The sequence below is a fragment of the Solanum verrucosum genome, unplaced genomic scaffold, assembly GCF_900185275.1.
Source record: "Solanum verrucosum unplaced genomic scaffold, falcon-dt-bn FXZP01000306.1, whole genome shotgun sequence".
NCBI lineage: Eukaryota > Viridiplantae > Streptophyta > Magnoliopsida > Solanales > Solanaceae > Solanum > Solanum verrucosum.
The window spans coordinates 1280937-1300458 of NW_026020398.1; the positions used below are offsets into that span (position 1 = coordinate 1280937).

Genomic DNA, 19522 nt, shown 5'->3' on the forward strand with positions numbered 1-19522 from the left:
TACTTCCATGCCAATTGAAACAGTTCTTCATGTCCAATTTGATCCATATATAGTCCTATAGTGAAATCGGGACAAGTCGTAGAGGACGTAATTTGCCTACTATAAGACCACTTTTCTCCTCCACATCTAAATAGTCGTCGCCTTCAACAACCCAATCAAATGAATTCAACAACGAACCCAACATTATGGGAACGGTCCTCATAGCCAAAGATATGGCAGGACACATTCTTCGACCAACACCAAAAGGAACAAGCTTAAAATCATCTTGACCACGAATATCCATAACATTAGAACCCCAAAACCTTTCAGGTTTAAATACCAAAGGATCCTCCCAAATAGTAGGGTCACGACCAATTGACCATATATTTATTATCACTTGTGAACCCTTTGGGACAAAGTAGCCACAAAGTTCAAATTCTTGCTCGGCCTTGCGAGACAAAAGAGGAACAGGCGGGTGGATCCGCAATGTCTCTTTCAAAATGCAATGCAAATAAGGAAGCCGAATGAGATCGGCTTCCTTTATTGCCTCTTTCTTGCCAACAACTTGTGCGAGTTCCGCTTTAGCCTTTTTCATTGCGTGTGGATTTTTCATCAGCTCTAGCATTGCCCATTCTAATGTAGCGGAACTCGAATCAGTTCCTGCAATGAAAAGATCCTGCAGCCACTCGAAAACAGAAAATATGCTGAAGAAATATTCAAAAACGTAATAATCTCTCTGTTTCAATTTTATGTATGATGTAGTTGGACTTGGACGTATAGAACATGAAATTTTAATTGAAGAAAGAAAAAGGAAATTTTTGAAGTATGTAAACGCTAACAGCTAAGTGATCTAACTTCATATATTCTAGATAAGTTATCTAAATGGAAGGAATGAAAAAACATCTAAATTAAAAGGGGACATATTGCTTATTAGTGCTTTTTTTCCTTTAGCGTCAAAACTTGGATCGCTTAGCTATATAAATACGTATATCAAGTTTACTTTATTATGTTTATCAAAATCACTTTAATGCTTATTTTTAGTTGACTTTTTTCACAATAGAATGTTATGAATCCAATGAAGATAAAATGGAGATAAGGTTATTAAATAGTTGTCAAATGTGACTTCTTTTATAGACCCAACTATAATGATAAGGTTATTAAATAGTTGTCAAATGTGACTTCTTTTTTAGACCCAACTATAATTGGATATATGGATAGAATAGGGTGGTGGATGACGTAAGAAGGGAAGGACCACCCTAAGCTTTCGAGACTTAAAAAATGGGGGAAACTATATAAATTGGACCCATCAAGTAAAGTATTTGGCTAAATTGGACCCAATCCAATATATTTATTCTGATTGGACCTACGGTCCAAATCATTTACCCGACTGCTCCTTGTTCAATTCAAGGAACCACTATTTCTTCATCCTTAATACCATTAGAGTATATATATATATATATATTTATACTTTGATGATATCAAGCAATAATTGGAAAATCTTTTCACCAAAATATTGCATGTTCCTTCTTGATGTAGACTCTAATGGTATCAAGGAGTAACTGAGTAGTGTTTTCACTAAAGCACTACCTCTCCTTCTTGATGTATACTCTAATGGTATCAATGAGTAACTGAGTAGTGTTTTCATTAAAGCACTACCTCTTCCTCTTTGATATCAGATGGTATTGAACACTAAATGCACATTAGTAGTTAAACACATAGAGTATGAAACTAAGGAATAACAACTTGTAAATACTTTTGCATTAGGATACAACGTTCTTTTCCCAAAAAAGAAAGAGTATTGGGACATATGAAGTCAAACATATTCCCTCTATTTTAAAATAAGTGAATTATTAAATCATTTTTCATAATTCAAAATAAGTGAATTGTTCAAAGTTTAAGAGAGTTGTTGGAATTTATGTTTACCATTTTTGCTCCTCATTAATTTCAAGAGAGTTAATTGCTTTTTAGAATTTTACTTTGAATTATTTATATTTTTTTTTGAAGAATAGTTTCAGAATATCTAAAAAGGTAGAAGTAAAAAGTGGTGTTCATTTTACGTCCTAAATTTTCTCTCTCAATTAAATGTGTATTATCTCAACAATTCACTTATTTCAAAATAAGTGACGGAGTAAGTAATGTCCTGATTTTTAAAAAAATATACTAGTTCAAACCATTTAATTAGCAATAAACTAAAACTGGAATAGTTTAGACGATGCATGCATGAATTAATTACCAGACAAAGGTGTTCGATTTGATTTCTATCCATAGCAATATTGCCATTGCCATTGCCATCGTTTTCTTCACTCATATTTAGCAAAATATCCAAAACGTCTTTGATTTTCTGGTTCTTTTTCCTTTGCTCCAACCTTTCATCAATAAAATCCCCAAAAATACGAAACATTTTAGCAAAACCAGCGCAAGTGCTTCGATTAATCCCTTGAGGATCGATCCATTTCAGCACAGGGAAGTAATCCACCATGTTAAACTTTCCGATCTGGAATGTAATACTCCGGATCACATCCTTAAATTTCTTCTCCGATTTCTCAGTCAAATCCACTAAATCCGTGGAAAAAATTGTATTCGATAAAACATTAATCGCGATATCAGAAGCAACTATACCAAAATCCACGGCATCACCAGTTTGGCTACACCGATGACAGTAAGCAATAAGCTCTGAGATCTTCGTAGATCGGATATTCTGGTTCGCGTCGAGCTTGTTTGCAGTGAAGATACACGAATTCAATATCGTCCGGAGACTTTTCCGGCGACTGCTGTCGACCGGTAGCCATACGATGGAAAATTTATGGTGGTTATGAGCTTCGACTGCATCTTTGGGTGTTTTACTAGAAAAGGCGGAATCGTGTTTTTTGACGGCTTCTTTAGCCACGGCTGATGAAGATATAACGACGGTGGGTAATCGGCCCAATTTGAGGCTTATTATTGGGCCGTATTTGTTAGCAAGCCGCTCCATCGACTTGTGGGGCGGAGCACCAAATATGTTGTGGAGATTTCCGATTAAAGGTAGAGAGATTGGTCCTGGTGGAAGTTTCTTCTTGTTACGACCATGGATCGAAGTCCATGCAAGTAATAATAATCCACATATAATGCCTATGTAATACATATCAATTGACATCATATCAGAAAAAAATACATTGACGTGCTCAGAAATACTTTGTGTACTTTATATATATATAGAGATGCTTTTTTGCACTTGACGACTTTTTTTTCCTAATAGACACTCCAATATATATAAACACTCGAAAAATGCAATATGACAACTAAAAACGGAGTGAGAGAGAGAGAGTAGGTTTTAAACAAATTATGCTTCTTAATTAGGTAGACTAGGGATCAAAACTTGGATAAGCCTAGTAGTGTCAAGTGTGTAAAGATATTTAGTCCCTAAACTAGTTTCGAATCGGGTTAATTAGATGATTCTTTTTAATTGAATTTGAATTTATTCAATTAAAAATAAAAAATAAAAAGTAAAAGGTTATTAACCATCAAATTTGGATTTGGATTGGGTCAGGTAAGGTCAGTTTGTTTACTTGAATTTGTATTAGTATTAGATATTAAAAAAATACCTACTTCAAGTTAAATTTTTCGGTATATGTGATTCTTATGTTAGTAGGTATAAAACTTTTTGATTTTTATGTTAGAAAATGTAGTTAAATAACTTTGATGAATGAAGAAAAAAATTATAATTATGCGTTGCTGTTGTAGTTAGTATATATCTTGTATATTTGATCCTTACTTCCCAATTCCCCTTCTAAAGTTCCCCACAAACTTTCAAAACATTTGTCGAATGATGGATAATATCAAGCCTAAACTTGACATCAACCATGTCATCTGGAGTAAACCTAACCAAGCCTAACCATGGAGAATACACGCTTAATATTGACGATTGCTCTAAAGATAATCGAGAAATTAGTGTCCGTGGTGGAGGTATTCTGAGAAAACGTATGGGTCATATATATAATCATGATATATTTTGATCATTTTCTTCTATATAACTTGGCTGAGGCTCGGGCTATCAAGAAGATTGGATTGAGATGGTGTATTGATCACAATTTCAATGTTCTTGCTACAATTTGACTCCTTGATTGTGATTAACATAATCAACAAAACCACAAATATAGCTTGGAGCTTTAAGGAGGAAATTAATGGCATCCATAATATTATTTTGCAATATAACAACTGGCTCTACTTTATTACATAAGTTTTCATCAAATTTAGTCCTATAGTGAAATTGGGACAAGTCGTAGAGGACGTAATTTGCCTAATATAAGACCACTTTTCTCTTTTGCACCCAAATCATCGTTTCCTTCAGCAACCCAATCAAATGAATTCAACAACGAACCCAACATAGTGGTAAGGGTCCTCATAGCCAAAGATGTCGCAGGACACATTCTTCTACCAACACCGAAGGGAATGAACTCAAAATCATCTTGATCACGAATATCCATATTATTCAAACCCCAAAACCTTTCAGGTTTAAACACCAAAGGATCCTCCCAAATAATAGGGTCCCGACCAATTGACCATATGTTCACTATCACTTGTGAACCCTTTGGGACAAAGTAGCCACAAAGTTCAAATTCTTGCTCGGCCTTGCGAGACAAAAGAGGAACAGGCGGATGAACCCGCAAGGTCTCTTTCAAAATGCAGTGCAAATGTTCGGCTTCCTTTATCTCCTTTTTATTGCCAACAACTTGCGCCAGTTCCGCTTTAGCCTTTTCCATTGCGTGTGGGTTCTTCATCAGCTCTAGCATTGCCCATTCTAACGTAATGGAACTTGAATCAGGTCCTGCAATGAAAAGATCCTGTAGTATATGTGTAGATTATATTAATTTTCGACTTGAATGACTTTTTGGAAAAAATATTTAAAATATATTTACCAGAAAAAGGTGTTCGATTTGATTTCTATCCATTGCAATCTTATTATTAGTGACATCTTTTTCTTCGCTCATATTTAACAAAATATCCAAAACGTCTTCGGTTTTCTTCTGCAACTTGTTTTTCCTTTGCTTCAATCTTTCCTCAATGAAACCCCGAAAAATTCGAAACATTTTATCAACACTAATTGCTTCTTTTTATCCCTTGAGGATCGATCGATTTCAGCACAGGGAAGTAATCCACCATGTTAAACTTTCCGATCTGGTACGTAACGCTCCGGATCACATCCTTGAATTTCTTCTCCGATTTCTCACACAAATCCACTAAATCCGCGGAGAAAATCGCATTCGATAAAACATTTATCGCGATATCAGAAGCAGCTAAACCAAAATCCACGGCCTCACCGGTTTGGCTGCACCGATGACAGTAAGCAATAAGCTCTGAGATCTGCGTGGACCGGAGATTCTGGTTCGCATCGAGCTCCTTCGTCGAGAAAATACACGAATTCACTACTGCCCGGAGATTTTTCCGGCGAATGCTGTCGACCGGTAGCCATACGACGGAGAATTTATGGTGGTTATGGGCTTCGACTGCATCTTTGGGTGTTTTACTGGAAAAGGCTGAGTCGTGTTTTTTGACGGCTTCTTTAGCCACGGCTGATGAAGATATAACTACGGTGGGTTATCGGCTCAATTTGAGGCTCATTATTGGGCCGTATTTGTTAGCAAGCCGTTCTATCGACTTATGGGGTGGAGCACCGAATAAGTTGTGGAGATTTCCGATTAAAGGTAGAGGGTTTGGTCCTGGCGGAAGTTTCTTCTTGTTACGACCATGGATCGAATTCCATGCAAGTAATAATAATCCACAAATAATGCCTATGTAATATATGTGGATCGTCATAAAAAAAATATAGCTCAAGTTGCTCGGAAATGCTTTGTGACTTTATATACTAGTCTATGGGAACGTGCGTTGCACGTTTGTCCCTTATCATTATTATAGAATGTTGATATATTTAAAAAGTTGAGTTATAAAATAGAGGGATAAGAGTTTGAAATATATCCGAACTTTGACCAAAATTGTTGTTACGATACCAAACTTTGGAAAAGACCTTTTACCCCCTGCACTATTTCATAGTATATTTTAAAGGTATATATGTGCCCACATGGAGATAAAAAATATTGCATAATTATAAATAGTAATGTGTCCACGTGGGCACATATATACCTTTAAAATACACTATAAAATAGTTCAGGTGGTAAAAAATACACTATTAAATAGTTCAGGAGGTAAAAGGTCCTCCATAAAGTTTGGTATCGTAACAACAATTTCGACCAAAGTTAGAGTATTTTTCAGACTCTTTTCCCTAAAATAGATAATGTTGAAATACACAATATGAATTTTATTCATCGATAAAATTCATAAAAGCAGGACAATGTACTTCCAACAAAAATATGTGAAGCTACTTAAGATGATATGAATGTTGATAAATCTTTGCTTGAAAAAAATGATAAATGCATGTGGATTTCCTTTAACGAAATTTGCAAAAACATGAAGAAGATTATTTTTCATATTTTTAATGTTAATGATTTAATGTCATTTATTATAATCTATTCAATTTAGAATTGTTATAGTCTTCCACTAATTATTGCACAGATAGATGACATAGGGATAGAAAAGAATTTATGTTCTACGAACACTACTTTAACATCTGATCATTCATCTCAAGTATGCATAGAAATTGTAGGTTTATCATCACAAGCCATCCTAAGTGATTTCAAAGACTGAATTAATAATAGAATACAATTTTCAGCAACAAATAAATTAGATATTACCAAATAAAATATAACATCACTATTTTATATGAGGAGAAAAATGAAAAAAAGAAAAGAAGAAGTTATTAATTAATTACATAGCATACCCAAAGAGAGAGCATCTCTTACTATTTCATGCTAAATTTATTATAAGTCATAATGAAATGAACCACTCTTGATATAGATATATTTTTTTTCCTCAACTCAACTTATCTAAGGGTTTTAGGACGGGATTATATTCATCCTAGCACTCAGGGAATAACTCAACATTCAATCAAGTGAATCATTTAGCCTTTTTATAGCATGAGTATCAACATATAATATTCTACTAATTCTAAAAATTATACACATAAAATACCATTTTTTTTAGAGAAACTTTAAATTCACGTATCCCATATTTTAGCCTTAAATTTGCTTCTACGTAGAAAAACATATATTGGATTGACATTTTCAATTCATCATCAAAGGTAGTATTTTTCTTCTAACATTACCTTTACCTATAAGTTTACAATAATATATGAAAGTCAAACGGGAAAATAGCAAAAATTGAGAAAGACACAAAAAAAATTTAGGATGTGTAGAGGAAGAAAAAAAAGGTCTGAATCGAGAAGAGAAAAGAAGATTAGATAATGTATGTGCTTACCTTCATGGAGTGCATAGACATAAATGCACAAATGTTTACAAGAATGTTGAAAATTGATATATGGATGGTAATTTATAATATAAATACTTGATATTTAAAGTATCCCTAATGTAAAATAAAAACTTGCAAGGAGCTGGAGGAAAATAAATGAATAAACCATGACTTTTTAGAAACGTTTCATGAAGAAAATAAAAGGTCTAAAATGTTGTTGTAATAACCACAATAAATGTATATGCAACCATTTTTGGGTATGCCATAATTGAAATATAGAAAAATAAGGGGAAAATGGAGAAAAAGTCTAAAAATTAATAGAGGAAAAAATGGCATATTGTTTATGCCTAACGTTTGTCTATGGATGGATAAATCGAATTAGTTACAATCATTTCATCTGCTAATTTCCAACAAAGAGTAATGAAAATTAATTAGTTAGTTAATTTATAATTATGATGATAAGTAATGTTTTTTTTCATTGTAATTGCTAATGAAAAGGTTACAACTTCGCATGTACTTCTAAATGCTCAAGCTTACATCAATCATCAGCAAAAAAGCCAAAAGACCTAATAAAAGCTGAGAATTTCAATTGGTTAACATTTATAATTTTTTAATCTTAAACTTTTTTCTTCATTATGCATTTAATTAATTAGACATTTTATAATATTTTAATTTAGAGTGAACACCTAATAGTTTAAATGTGAACATAAGCAAGGTTGATTATGTTTTCAAATGCTTCGCATATTAAAACTTATGTCATGACTTTCAGAAATTAGGAATTCCTCCTCTTATAGTCGTATGCATAACAAGAAGTTGTTGTCGAACAAAAGTAGTATTCCGTAAATGTTGAACAAAAAGTTGATCAACATATGTCTTCTTTAATATGGCTAGAATATCATTGTCAATTTTATAGTATACACCTAGTAAAAAAATAGTAATTATATTATGACAAAGATAATTAATTATTACTGACATCAAAAAAATTGAATCAATATATATTAATTATAATTGCACCTACATGTATCCTTTCTTTGATTCAAGATTAGGACTTCTTTAACATAAGAATATTATTTATATGGTTGAAATATAATCGTATTACGAAATATAATAAGAATCAATCTCTATTCAAGAACATTTTTTTTCATACGAAAATTTGACATAAGAGTATTACTTGTATTGTTTAAGTATAATTGCATTACGAAATATAATAAGAATCGATCCTTATTAAAGTACAAGGGACTTGATATAAAAAGTTAAAATATGTAAAAGATGTTAAAAAGTATAAGATCTAAATATCCTGAAAATTATACAAACAATTTCTCAAATCTCAAAAATCTTATTTTTATATCATGTTTCCTACAAACTATATTTTATGTATGTGAAATAATAAAATTGATAAAAAAAAAGAGAGTTGTAAATAGCATATCCATTATGTACCTGATGATGAGAAGTGAAGAGCGCACAATTGCCAAATAAAATCTGAAATATAGAGAAATAAATAAGAATTAGTTAGCAAACTCAAGGAAATCTTCATAAATTAAATATATATTGTTGAGAACTAAAATGAACATAAGAGGAATAAAGTAGTTCCCAATCAACAATATATATTTATATATTCAAACTTTTATGGCATATAGCTGCTAATCTATATATTATATAAAGCTTAAAGATGAAAGATTAATGTGACTTGAGTTGTAGAAAATCACTGAACATGCACTATATATTACTCCAATTCTATTTGACAAGGAACATGAAAAGTTCACATAACTTTTGGAAGCTCAAGGGAAAAAATAGTAAATGTGAGATATGAAATAGTAGGATTGTAAATTGAGTTCAAGTAATCTGTATTAGGTTAATCAACGGGGAGATGAAAGATTTCTATCAATTAAATGTAGTTAAAATACTGATAAATAATTTTTTTTTAAATGATAAAATGATTACTCAACTTTTAACTATTTAATATTTTATTATTTATATGTTTTACAACATTTTTATTTAGTCTAGGGGTAAAATGGTAATTCAACTTTGAATGTTAGAGCTTCCCACTTATAATAATATATGATTTGACATTCAAATTTTGGCTCTGCCACTAAAAGTACCTTTTTTCCTATTAGATACTCCAGTATATATAAATATATATACCTATTAAACATTTCGTGCCACATGACATAGACATAGAAAGTGATATGTATATTAATAGGCACACACTTAATTTGTTAACATTGGAGTGTCTAATAAAAGAAAAAAAGAGAGTCTATTGTTTATTTATTCAACATATTACTAGGCCTTCCTAACATGTAAGATAGTAAACAAATCACGTTTCTTAATTAGGTATACTAGGGATCAAAACTTGGATAGATTAATAGTGTGTAAGAATATTTATATTCGATTAAAAATAAAAAAAATAAAAAAAAGTAAAAGACTATTAATCATCACTTTTGGATTTGGATTTGGTCAGGTAAGGTCAGTTTGTTTAATTGAATTTGACTTATTAGATATTAAAAAAATGACGTATTGGAAGTTAAAAATTTTGTGGTATATGTGATTCTTATGTTTGTAAAGGAGCAAAGCTTGTGATTTTTATGTTAGAAAATATAGTTAAATAACGTCGATCAAAAAAATTATAATTAATGTGATCATGTATGAAATTTTATGTTGTTGTTGTAGTTAGTATCTTGCATATTTGTGTTCGAAGAAGAAGAGCAAAACAAACGAAGCATGCTCAAAAGTAAACCAACCCTTTGGACGGCTACGAAAAAACACACTATAATAATAAAGACATTTTTCGTACACATAAATCTTTGAACTCCAATATGCATTGTGATTTTAAGACTCATATATTCCTTGTCATGTAACAGAGAATAACTATCAGACACCATTGATTGATATGAGATACACGTGCACCAGGACTCGGTGTTTAGTTGATATATGAAAAGAAAATAGACTATTATTACAATCAAAGGCAGCTAAGCTATGCAAAATATTGTAACAAACCAAAAGAGGAGAAAACAAAACAGGAAGTATAACTTATAGTCATCACTCAGAAATTCGCGGGCTAGCTCACTTTCACACACTTTTTTCAGTATCTTACAGATTATACATGTTCTTAACACTCCATTGTGATGAACAATGCCACATGAAAATATGTTTAATATGGTGAAAAAATCAATCAATCGAAAAAAGAAATAAATCGAAAACATAACACAAATATCTTGTTGAGTGTTCAATAATGTGTGGCTGCTGTGCAACATATGCAAGTGGTGAAGAAAGATGGTCTACGCTTGCGTTTTCCGCTCCCTTTTGGTGAAGTTAGACAAGTTTCCTTTTCTTGTGATGCATGAAAGTCCTCTCTTTTTGTAACAGCAACATGGTTCTGTTGTGTTTCAGATGTTACCTTCAGATCGTCGTTTTCTCCTTTGTTTGATAAGCCTAAAAGAGGAGTACTGGAAATGTCTGAATCACTTCTTTCTACTCGAATAGTCTTTTCTTCGACTGTCACTGCCTCGTAGTCTAGTGAGTTTCGGTTGTATCCAGTTCTCGTGATTGAGTTTGAGAACTTTGCATTGGAGCCAACTGATAAGCTTCTTGTAGGAGTCTTTTCAGGACAGAGAAGTGGAGTTTGATCTGATTCTGAAGATCTTCTGTGAACACCAAAATCGAAGCTTGGAGACTTTCGAAGCTCAGTTCCGTTGCTTGATCTCTCTGGGATCGTTTCGAGACTTAACCTTCCAATACTCTCTGGTGCTTTGGAAGGAGTTTCATAGTGAAAATTTGGCACCTTTTGATCAAAATCACATTTTCCATTGGAAAAAGCTAATGCTTCAAGACTTGTCTGAACATTCTGTGCATTTTCTGTCTCTTTTTCTGATATATTGAGTTCAAAAACACCAGAGTCCTCAGTGACAATAAATTCACAGTTATCATGTTCTGTCAAGTCTGCGTTGCGTTCTTTCTGATCTTCAACAGACTCAAACCCCTGCACTCTTCCATCTCCATATGCTATATTGATGCCATTTTCCTGTTTTGATGGCCCCAAATGCAATATGCACTCCTCCCTTATTTCCTCTCTACTAGGCTTCTCAATTTCAACCTTTTCTTTTTCAAGAAAACCATTTTCTTCTGTAGTTGTTACAATGAATTTGGTAGGGAGTACTCCAATTTCAGGCACCATTTCAAATGTTTCTTCAAAATTCACATGTTGTTCTTCTGGTGGCGCGTGATCATGATAAAGAATATCAGGTTGAACATTTATGTCGCTCCTCACCTTATCCTCCTCAATTGAGTAATCCATGACACTATCAGTGTTAGTGTTGTTTCCTGATAGTTTTTCCTCTGTAACCTCTATGGGGTGTGATTCGACTGAAGGAGCTGAATTGTCATTCTGCATTTCATGCGCTGCCTGCATAAATGACTCAGTTCCCTTTTGATCACATTTCTTTACCGCTTTTTCTGATTCATTTGATATCAATTCAGTCTCTGGAGTATGAACCATGCATTTGTCTTGTGGATCAACAACTGCTGCAAACAAACTTGATGGAGTAATTCGTGGACTATCTGCCAACAGTGAGCCTGTAACATCACTTGAACTGGACTCCACTTTAGGAGTTTCATCCAAATCAACCTGACTTTCAGTACTCATATTCTCATGTTTCTCCTCATTCGACATGACTCCTGAGGCATCCAATTCTCCCGCCAAGCATTCGTCTTGTTGAGTGGTTACTTTTTGATCATTGGCATCAGCAACAACAGTCTTATCAGCTAGTGCAATTTCAGAGCTGACCAACTGAGTTTTATCCTCATTCTGTCCTGATCTTCCCTTCTCTGGAGTTTCTTGTTCCTCACTTGGCGATGAATTGAAGTGTTCTTCTACTGTATCAGTAGCAACACTCGAGGATTCAACTGGATCGAACTTCAACACTACATCATTTGATAAACTTCCTTCTGCCTCACCTGATATAAGCTTTTACCAATTAGAAAGAAACTCAAAAAGGTTTCATTTCTTGCTTACTTATCTATTGATGTCTACATGACTATTCCATTATCAAAACATAAGTTACAATCATAAACTTAACGCCTGCTTGCTATTATACAAGCAGCTTGAATATAGTGACCGGTATAATTAGGTCTACGATGACAAAAAGATTCTGACCTTTCTTGTTACATGTTTGGTCATGAACTTCATCATTTTCCTCCAGAAGTTGATCAACTTTTTGCCCATATTGAGAAGTATGAATTTCAATATTAGTGACTTCACTCGATATGTCATTAGCATCTGTTTGAACTTCAGAACATTGATAAAGCTGCTTAGTTTGTGTCTCTCCCTTATCTTCATCTGCATAAGAAATTCGATTCAAAAGCCGACTACCATAAAACAGATAGTACTAATGAAGAAAAGCTAATTCAAAAATCAAGAAAACAGTATCGAAAAAAAAAAACCTGTTTTGTCATCTTCAGAGTTCTTAAGCTGAGGTTCTTTATCTGTTGAAGTGTCAAAAGTAGGCAAAGCTGCATCTTTCTCATGATTATCTTTACTTTCACCTTCAGGAGTTATGTTGTTTTCTTCTTTAACACCATCTACATTGCCAGTAGCTTCGCCTTTTTGTTGAACGTCAACTGCAGCATTCTCTGCTCAACATAGATCATTAAACACATCAAACAAACAGAATCTTGATATTCTAAACGAAAAACAACAATCTTGAACTTCAATCAATCATCAAACACATCAAACAAACAGAATCTTGAAATTCTAAACAAAAAAGAAACAATCTTGAACTTTAATCAATCATGAAACACATCAAACAAACAGAATCTTGAAATTTGAAACAAAAAAGAAACAATCTTGAACTTCAATCAATCATCAAACACATCAAACAAACAGAGTCTTGAAATTCTAAACGTAAAAGAAACAGTCTTGAAGTTTAATCAATCATCAAACACATAAAACAAACAGATTCTTGAACTTCTAAACGAAAAAGAAACAATCTTGAACAGCGAAAAGAAACAATCTTGAACTTCAATTAATCATCAAACACATCAAACAAACAGAATCTTGAAATTCGAAACGAAAAAGAAACAATCTTGAACTATAGAGCAGTTCTGTTATACCTTGATCTACTGATGAATTTGTGTTCCCCATCTCATTTACCATAATCTAACTAACATCCAAATCCTGCAATAAAACAGTGTTTTAATTATACTCTAAGACAAGTGTCAAAGATTATAGTATGATTAAAATTAAAAAAATTAGGGGTCCAAAAAACATTAATACCATGATGATGATGATGACAACAGTGATATTCACATGCTAATAGCTAATATTAGAGGATACCTTAGACCTTTTTAAACATGCCAGGGTGTTAATAGTTGATTAGTGTGGACTCCTCCATTAATATTTGCTTCAACAATAAGCCTTTAACAAAGATGAGCCACACAAACAAAAAAATAAAACAAGAAAGCAATTTTTAACTTAAAAAAGGGAACATTTTAACTAAATAATGTTCTCTTATGGGGACACAAGATGCTTCATTTACTAATTTTTTTTAGCCTGTTTTCTTTTTCAAAGTAAAGTTTTTCATTAATTTGCATTTTAAAAAAAAATATAGAGTTTGGCAATTTTATATTAGTACCTATGCCAAACCAAGTACAAAATTGCATTATGCGGCTTGATGCTTGGGTTTTATGGGACACTAGCTTATTTGTTAGCTAATATTACATCAAAACATCACATTCCTTGTGTTATTAATGTTTTGTTCTGGCATGATCATTAAACATAAACAAAGTAATGTATTCATGTAATGATATATGTTATTCTACTGTTTCAGTTTGTTTGTCCTACTTTTCTTTTTAGTCCATTTCAAAAAGAATGTCTTTGTTCTTTTTTGTCAACTTCCATCTTTCCACATGACATGTTTAAGACTGTAAGATTAAAGAGCATTTAGACACATTTGGCATATCTTTAATTTAAGACCAAAAAATCTAAAAAAAAATCTTTTCTTTATTAGACAAAGTTGGACAATGTGATAAATAAGGTTTTCGAAACATTAGTAAGATCCAAGACAACTTACATTCCTACATTAAGATGGCAAATCTAAGGTGGATTCTCTGAGTTCAACTGAACATATTGCTTTTGACTCAAAATATGTCTAAATATGCAACAAAAAAAACTAAAACATTTACATATAATAAGATCACACTCATTCTGAATCCATTTACTCTGAATGATCATGTGTCCCCCTCCTTTCTTACAGCACATGGAAGGACCACCATTTTTTTATTAACAAATCAATAACTTAGAAGTTGATTAAGAGTATGAAATTCATGAATGAAATGATTGATTGGGTCATTCTTTTTGGCCTAAACAAACTCATTGTGGTGGACTTGTTTGAAGGGTGGAGCCAAATAAAGCTTGTTGCTTTGCTAATTAATCTCATCAACAACTTCTTTATTGGATAAGGAATAATGGCTCCATTAAGGTCTAATTTTCAAAGGTTTCTTGGTGTTAAAGCTTTAATCCAATCTAAAGATGGCCAAGTTTAGAATGTTTAGTGCTAAACTCATCATCATTTCCTTTGTAATTTTGGGCACTTTTGGACCATTTAATGCCTTTGATAAATTGTATTACCTTTTAAAAAGAGGGTTGGTGGAAGCCTATTATGTGAATGTCTTTGAAGAATAAAATTATTATTTTTTACAAAAGAATTTAAGATGCATACGATTGAAATTTTAGCTAATTTTAACATGTGTTTCAAGCAAGCATAAATGAAAAAAATAAAATTAAAGGGTGTTAGATGAGTTTGTTTGATTTATTATTGTTTTGACAATTGATGATGAAACTTATATTTCAAATTTGAGTTTATTTGGAGTAGATTGACAGTTGAAATTCGAATAACAAAATTATTACTTATTATTTTGGCAAATGAATTTCAGATGCACACGACTAATTTTTTTTAGCCAATTTTAACATTTGTTTCAGTCATTATAAGTTATAACTGTAACCCATGCATATATACATGAAATTTTTTAAAGCATATTAGATTTGTTGATGTTTTGTTAAATTGATGATTGAAAGTTGTTCTTTATGATATATGAAACTTATGTATTAAATTTGAGCTTATTTGAAGGTTAATATGAAATCTTATTTGTTGAAATTCAAAATAAAAAACAAAAAATGCCATACCCAATAATTTATGCAGGTCCAACAATCAATGGCCCAAGTAAAAAGCACCGCATAGAACACAAAATGTCAAGTGTAGGACGTATGTATTATCTATTTGTTCAACATTATATAAATTTTAGTGTACATTTATGCAGATCCAAAATTAGAAGACATAAATATATTAAATAATTTTCTTCCTGACCAACAACCAGCGATCCTAGAAGTTTTGTTCCCCTACAAAAGAACACATCTAGAAGTTCTCTTGATGTAGAACAAATAGCAAAATTGCATTTTTAACATTGTCCAGGTCAACCAATGCAGTTGTTTGTCATAAATTACACTTAGATTACGAGAGGAAAACTAACTACTCTATTTTTGTTGTTGTATATAACCTTATGAGGGGAGCTTCTGATTTTTTTAAATTTCCAGCAAACACACTAGCAACAACTAAAGAGACATTCAGTGATAATAAATTTTCCTTTACTGCAAAAAATATTTATCGGTAATTAAGTTATTGTTATTGGATTCACAATTGCTAAAGCCTTTAGCGTATTTATATAGAATCATGATTACAAACAGTCAAATTATATTATTGTCGCTAACTAAAATATAACAGTAATTATATTATCATGGAAAAATTATCTAAGTACACAGTGGCGGATCCAGGATTTAAAGGTTATGGGTGCTCACTTCCTTTAACATAAACATGTTAGCAATCACATAGTGTAAGCGTATACTAACTCAAACTCTTTAATAAAAAAAGTAAATGTATACTAACTCAAACTCTTTAATAAAAAAAAGTTAAAAAAATAAAACAACGATTAATATTATCACCATCAAAAACAACCACTAGTTATAAGTCACAATGACCTACTAGTAATATTATCATTACAAAAAGAGACTTCTAGTCTTAAAGTCATAACTGTGCTCGACGACTTTTCATATGTTGAAAACGATAAATAATAGCATCATTGCTTACATTTGCGAATATCTTACGCTCTACATAGCAAACTAAACAACCATTCAAAAATTCATCACCAATACTATTACGAAGTTCATTTTTAATGTACTTCATGGATGAGAAAGCTCGTTCCACAGAAGTAGTAGCAACGGGAAGAATAAGAGTCAACTTGATAAGCAAATAAACAAGTGGCCAAATTTGATGCAAATCTGACTTGACCAATACTTTAGCAAGATCACTAATTCCCTTCAAGTTGAAGAACCTCTTGTCAGAACCACGAACATAAACTATAAAGCTATCAAGCTGAAAATTGAGATCCCGAAGCTTGTTGATGTCAAACTCATTCATATAATATTCAGCCAACTTCATTATCTTGCCCTTATCAAAACTACCAAATGAATTAACTGGATTCAAACTAGCCATACCGAGAAGTAAGTCAGTACTCACAGCATCAAAACGATTATTAAGCTCCTGAAGATGCAAATCAATAACAGCATAAAATATTTCAACACGCAAATGATGAGAATATGTAACATCAAGAGCTTTACGCTTTGACTTCCCAGGAAAGTAGCTAGCATCCATCTCCGGAATGACTATATCATGTTTATCACAAAAAGAAGAGACATCATCCATTAATGATTCGAATTCATTATCCCTCATATTTTGTAATCTTTGCTTTGTAAGAGCAAGAAATCCCATAGCATTGACAATATTTTGATCCATCCTTTGTAATGAGGAGTTCAATTCATTTGTCATCATAAGAACTTTCCACATCAAGTGCAACATAAAGGCAAAATCATATTTCTTAATCGCATCCACAAGAGTTTTAGCAAGAAGTCTATCAGTATAGTTTGGACACTCGCATCCAGTAAATTCAAGCACATGAATAACTGATGGAAATAGAACAATAAGATTATCTAATGTTCTATAATGAGAACCCCAACGAGTATCACCTGGCCGCTGAAGCCCACGTTCTTGATTTAATCCTCGCCCAGTATGCACTTTCCCTGATATAAGCAACTCCTCTAACTGTTCAGCTTGGTGTTTCCGAAGTAAATCCCTGCGCTTAAAAGATGCTACAACAATATTTAACACATTAGTAACTAAACAAAAAAAGTCATCTACATTTGAATCCTTCTTTGCAAGAGCCACTAGTGTTAACTGCAATTGGTGGGCAAAACAGTGAATGCAATATGCCGATGGAGTGTCATTCAAAATCAAAGTTTTAAGACCATTTAGATGTCCTTGCATATTGCTAGCTCCATCATAACCTTGCCCACGTATTTGGGATGGACTTAATGAGTGATCTAAAAGAAAAGAGTATATTGCTTCCTTTAATGAACAAGCAGATGTATCACTAACATGAATAATACCAACAAATCGCTCTATCACTTCTCCTTCTTTGTTAACATATCTCAAAACAAGTGCCATTTGCTCCTTGTGTGATACATCCTTTGATTCATCGACTAGTATCCCAAAATAATCCCCATCTAAATCTTCAAGAATAGATTTGATTGTTTCCTTAGCACAAGAATCAACAATATCCTTTTGAATACTTGGAGAACACATCATTTCATTTTTTGGAGCTTTTTCTAAAATAATGCTTCCAACATCTTCATTAATATCTCCATACCATTGCAAAAGTTCAAGAAAAATACCTCTATTTGAAGAAGATCGACTCTCATCATGTCCACGGAATGATAATCCTAATTTCAAGAGAAATCTTGTCACATCAATTGAAGCACTCAAGCGACGCCGAGACTCACTTTTTTCTTTCTTGGACTTTTTATCAAAGGAAGTGCGTATTGACTGTGATTGATTCATCAAATCAAGCATCTTGTTGAAACACTTGTTGTGGATGCTATTTATATCTCCAACATGAGCTCTAAATCTTTCAGTAGCTTTGTTCCAAGCTCTATAGCCAGTCTTTGTGAAAGCAGCATCAACCACATATCCACGACTTTCACATTCATTTTTAAACAAGTAGCAACACAAACAAAATGCAGCATCTTTTGTTATGCTATACTCCAACCACTTACGACCATTAAACCAATCAGGAAAAAATTGCCGCATTTCCTTCCCAAACTTAGTTTTAGGAAATTTATGATCCTTAGGTTGGCAAGGCTTTTTAAGAATATAATATCTCCTAATATCATCACGTATATTAGGATTATATTCTGCAATAGGCTTTCTAATTCCCGGATCAGCTTCAAGAGATTCTAAATCAACATCTGAAATAAATGTTTTCCTTTGAATTTTCGGAGCTATGGTTGAAGCGGTAGATGGATGAGTAGAGCTAGAACTTGGATGCCCAATTTTCGATCTTGTGACATACTTATCCATCTCAATTTACAAAGATAAATTTCTACAAAAAAATCAATTTTATCATAGAATTAATTCACATAATTCAATTAATTTTTATTGAAATCTATAACTTTCTATCAACAACTCAAACATCAATTAATATATCTATTTGATCTTTCATCACCACAAGCAATAATTAGCAATATATGAGTCAATGAGCACAAAATTTTCAATTGCACAATTTGTTATTTGTATACATCCTAAAATTTAATTTTTGAATCAAGTAAGTTGGTAAGAAAAAATATTATTTCAAAAGTATTCAAAAAATATATTTTTAATCACAAAACACTAAATATGTGAGACTCTAAAGTCTAAATCTATTTATCAAGTAACAAAAAACGTATGTGGAATCTATTTTAAGAATTAAGACTTAAAGAGTACTAGCCATAAGCAATGAAAATCTCAAAACCTAATTTCTCTAACCCTTTTTTTTCATTATCTAACTTTAATCAAACATCAAATCTTATTACCTTGCTTTTGTATTTTGATTTTGAAAAGAAAAAATCTTGAATTTTGTTGTTGGGCTGGCTGCTTTTTCTTTGAAACAAGAAGAAGAAGAAGAATGATTTCCTTGTTTTGTTAAAAGAAAAAATCCCATAAAAGTGGATAGTGGAAAATGTTTTAAAGAATAGAAAAAATGGAAAGGGCCCAGAGTCCAGATGTTTTGGTTCTGTCCTTTTCTTTGTTTCCTTTTTATTTGGGCTTGTTTGGCCCAATTTTTGTAC

At 32.3% G+C, this 19522-nt stretch overlaps 3 protein-coding genes and 1 pseudogene across 3 annotated transcripts; all 4 read right to left on the minus strand.

The window, feature by feature from the left end:
* LOC125839425 (geraniol 8-hydroxylase-like) lies at positions 1 to 3112 on the minus strand. Its single transcript, XM_049518403.1, has 2 exons — positions 2213 to 3112; positions 1 to 655 (listed from the first exon to the last, which is right to left on the minus strand). Exons 1-2 carry the CDS (start codon positions 3110 to 3112, stop codon positions 56 to 58), a joined length of 1500 nt encoding a protein of 499 aa, XP_049374360.1. The 3' UTR covers positions 1 to 55.
* A 1102-nt stretch (positions 3113 to 4214) lies between these two features.
* On the minus strand, positions 4215 to 5772 carry LOC125839426 (geraniol 8-hydroxylase-like; annotated as a pseudogene).
* Positions 5773 to 10540: 4768 nt separating this feature from the next.
* Positions 10541 to 13465, minus strand: LOC125839465 (uncharacterized). The gene is made up of 4 exons (XM_049518438.1): positions 13423 to 13465; positions 12754 to 12945; positions 12467 to 12649; positions 10541 to 12267 (listed from the first exon to the last, which is right to left on the minus strand). The coding sequence occupies exons 1-4, from the start codon at positions 13463 to 13465 to the stop codon at positions 10541 to 10543; spliced, it is 2145 nt and encodes a 714-aa protein (XP_049374395.1).
* A 2923-nt stretch (positions 13466 to 16388) lies between these two features.
* Positions 16389 to 18776, minus strand: LOC125839427 (uncharacterized). The gene has a single exon (XM_049518404.1). The coding sequence runs from the start codon at positions 18774 to 18776 to the stop codon at positions 16389 to 16391; it is 2388 nt and encodes a 795-aa protein (XP_049374361.1).
* Between the last annotated feature and the right edge of the window lie 746 nt (positions 18777 to 19522).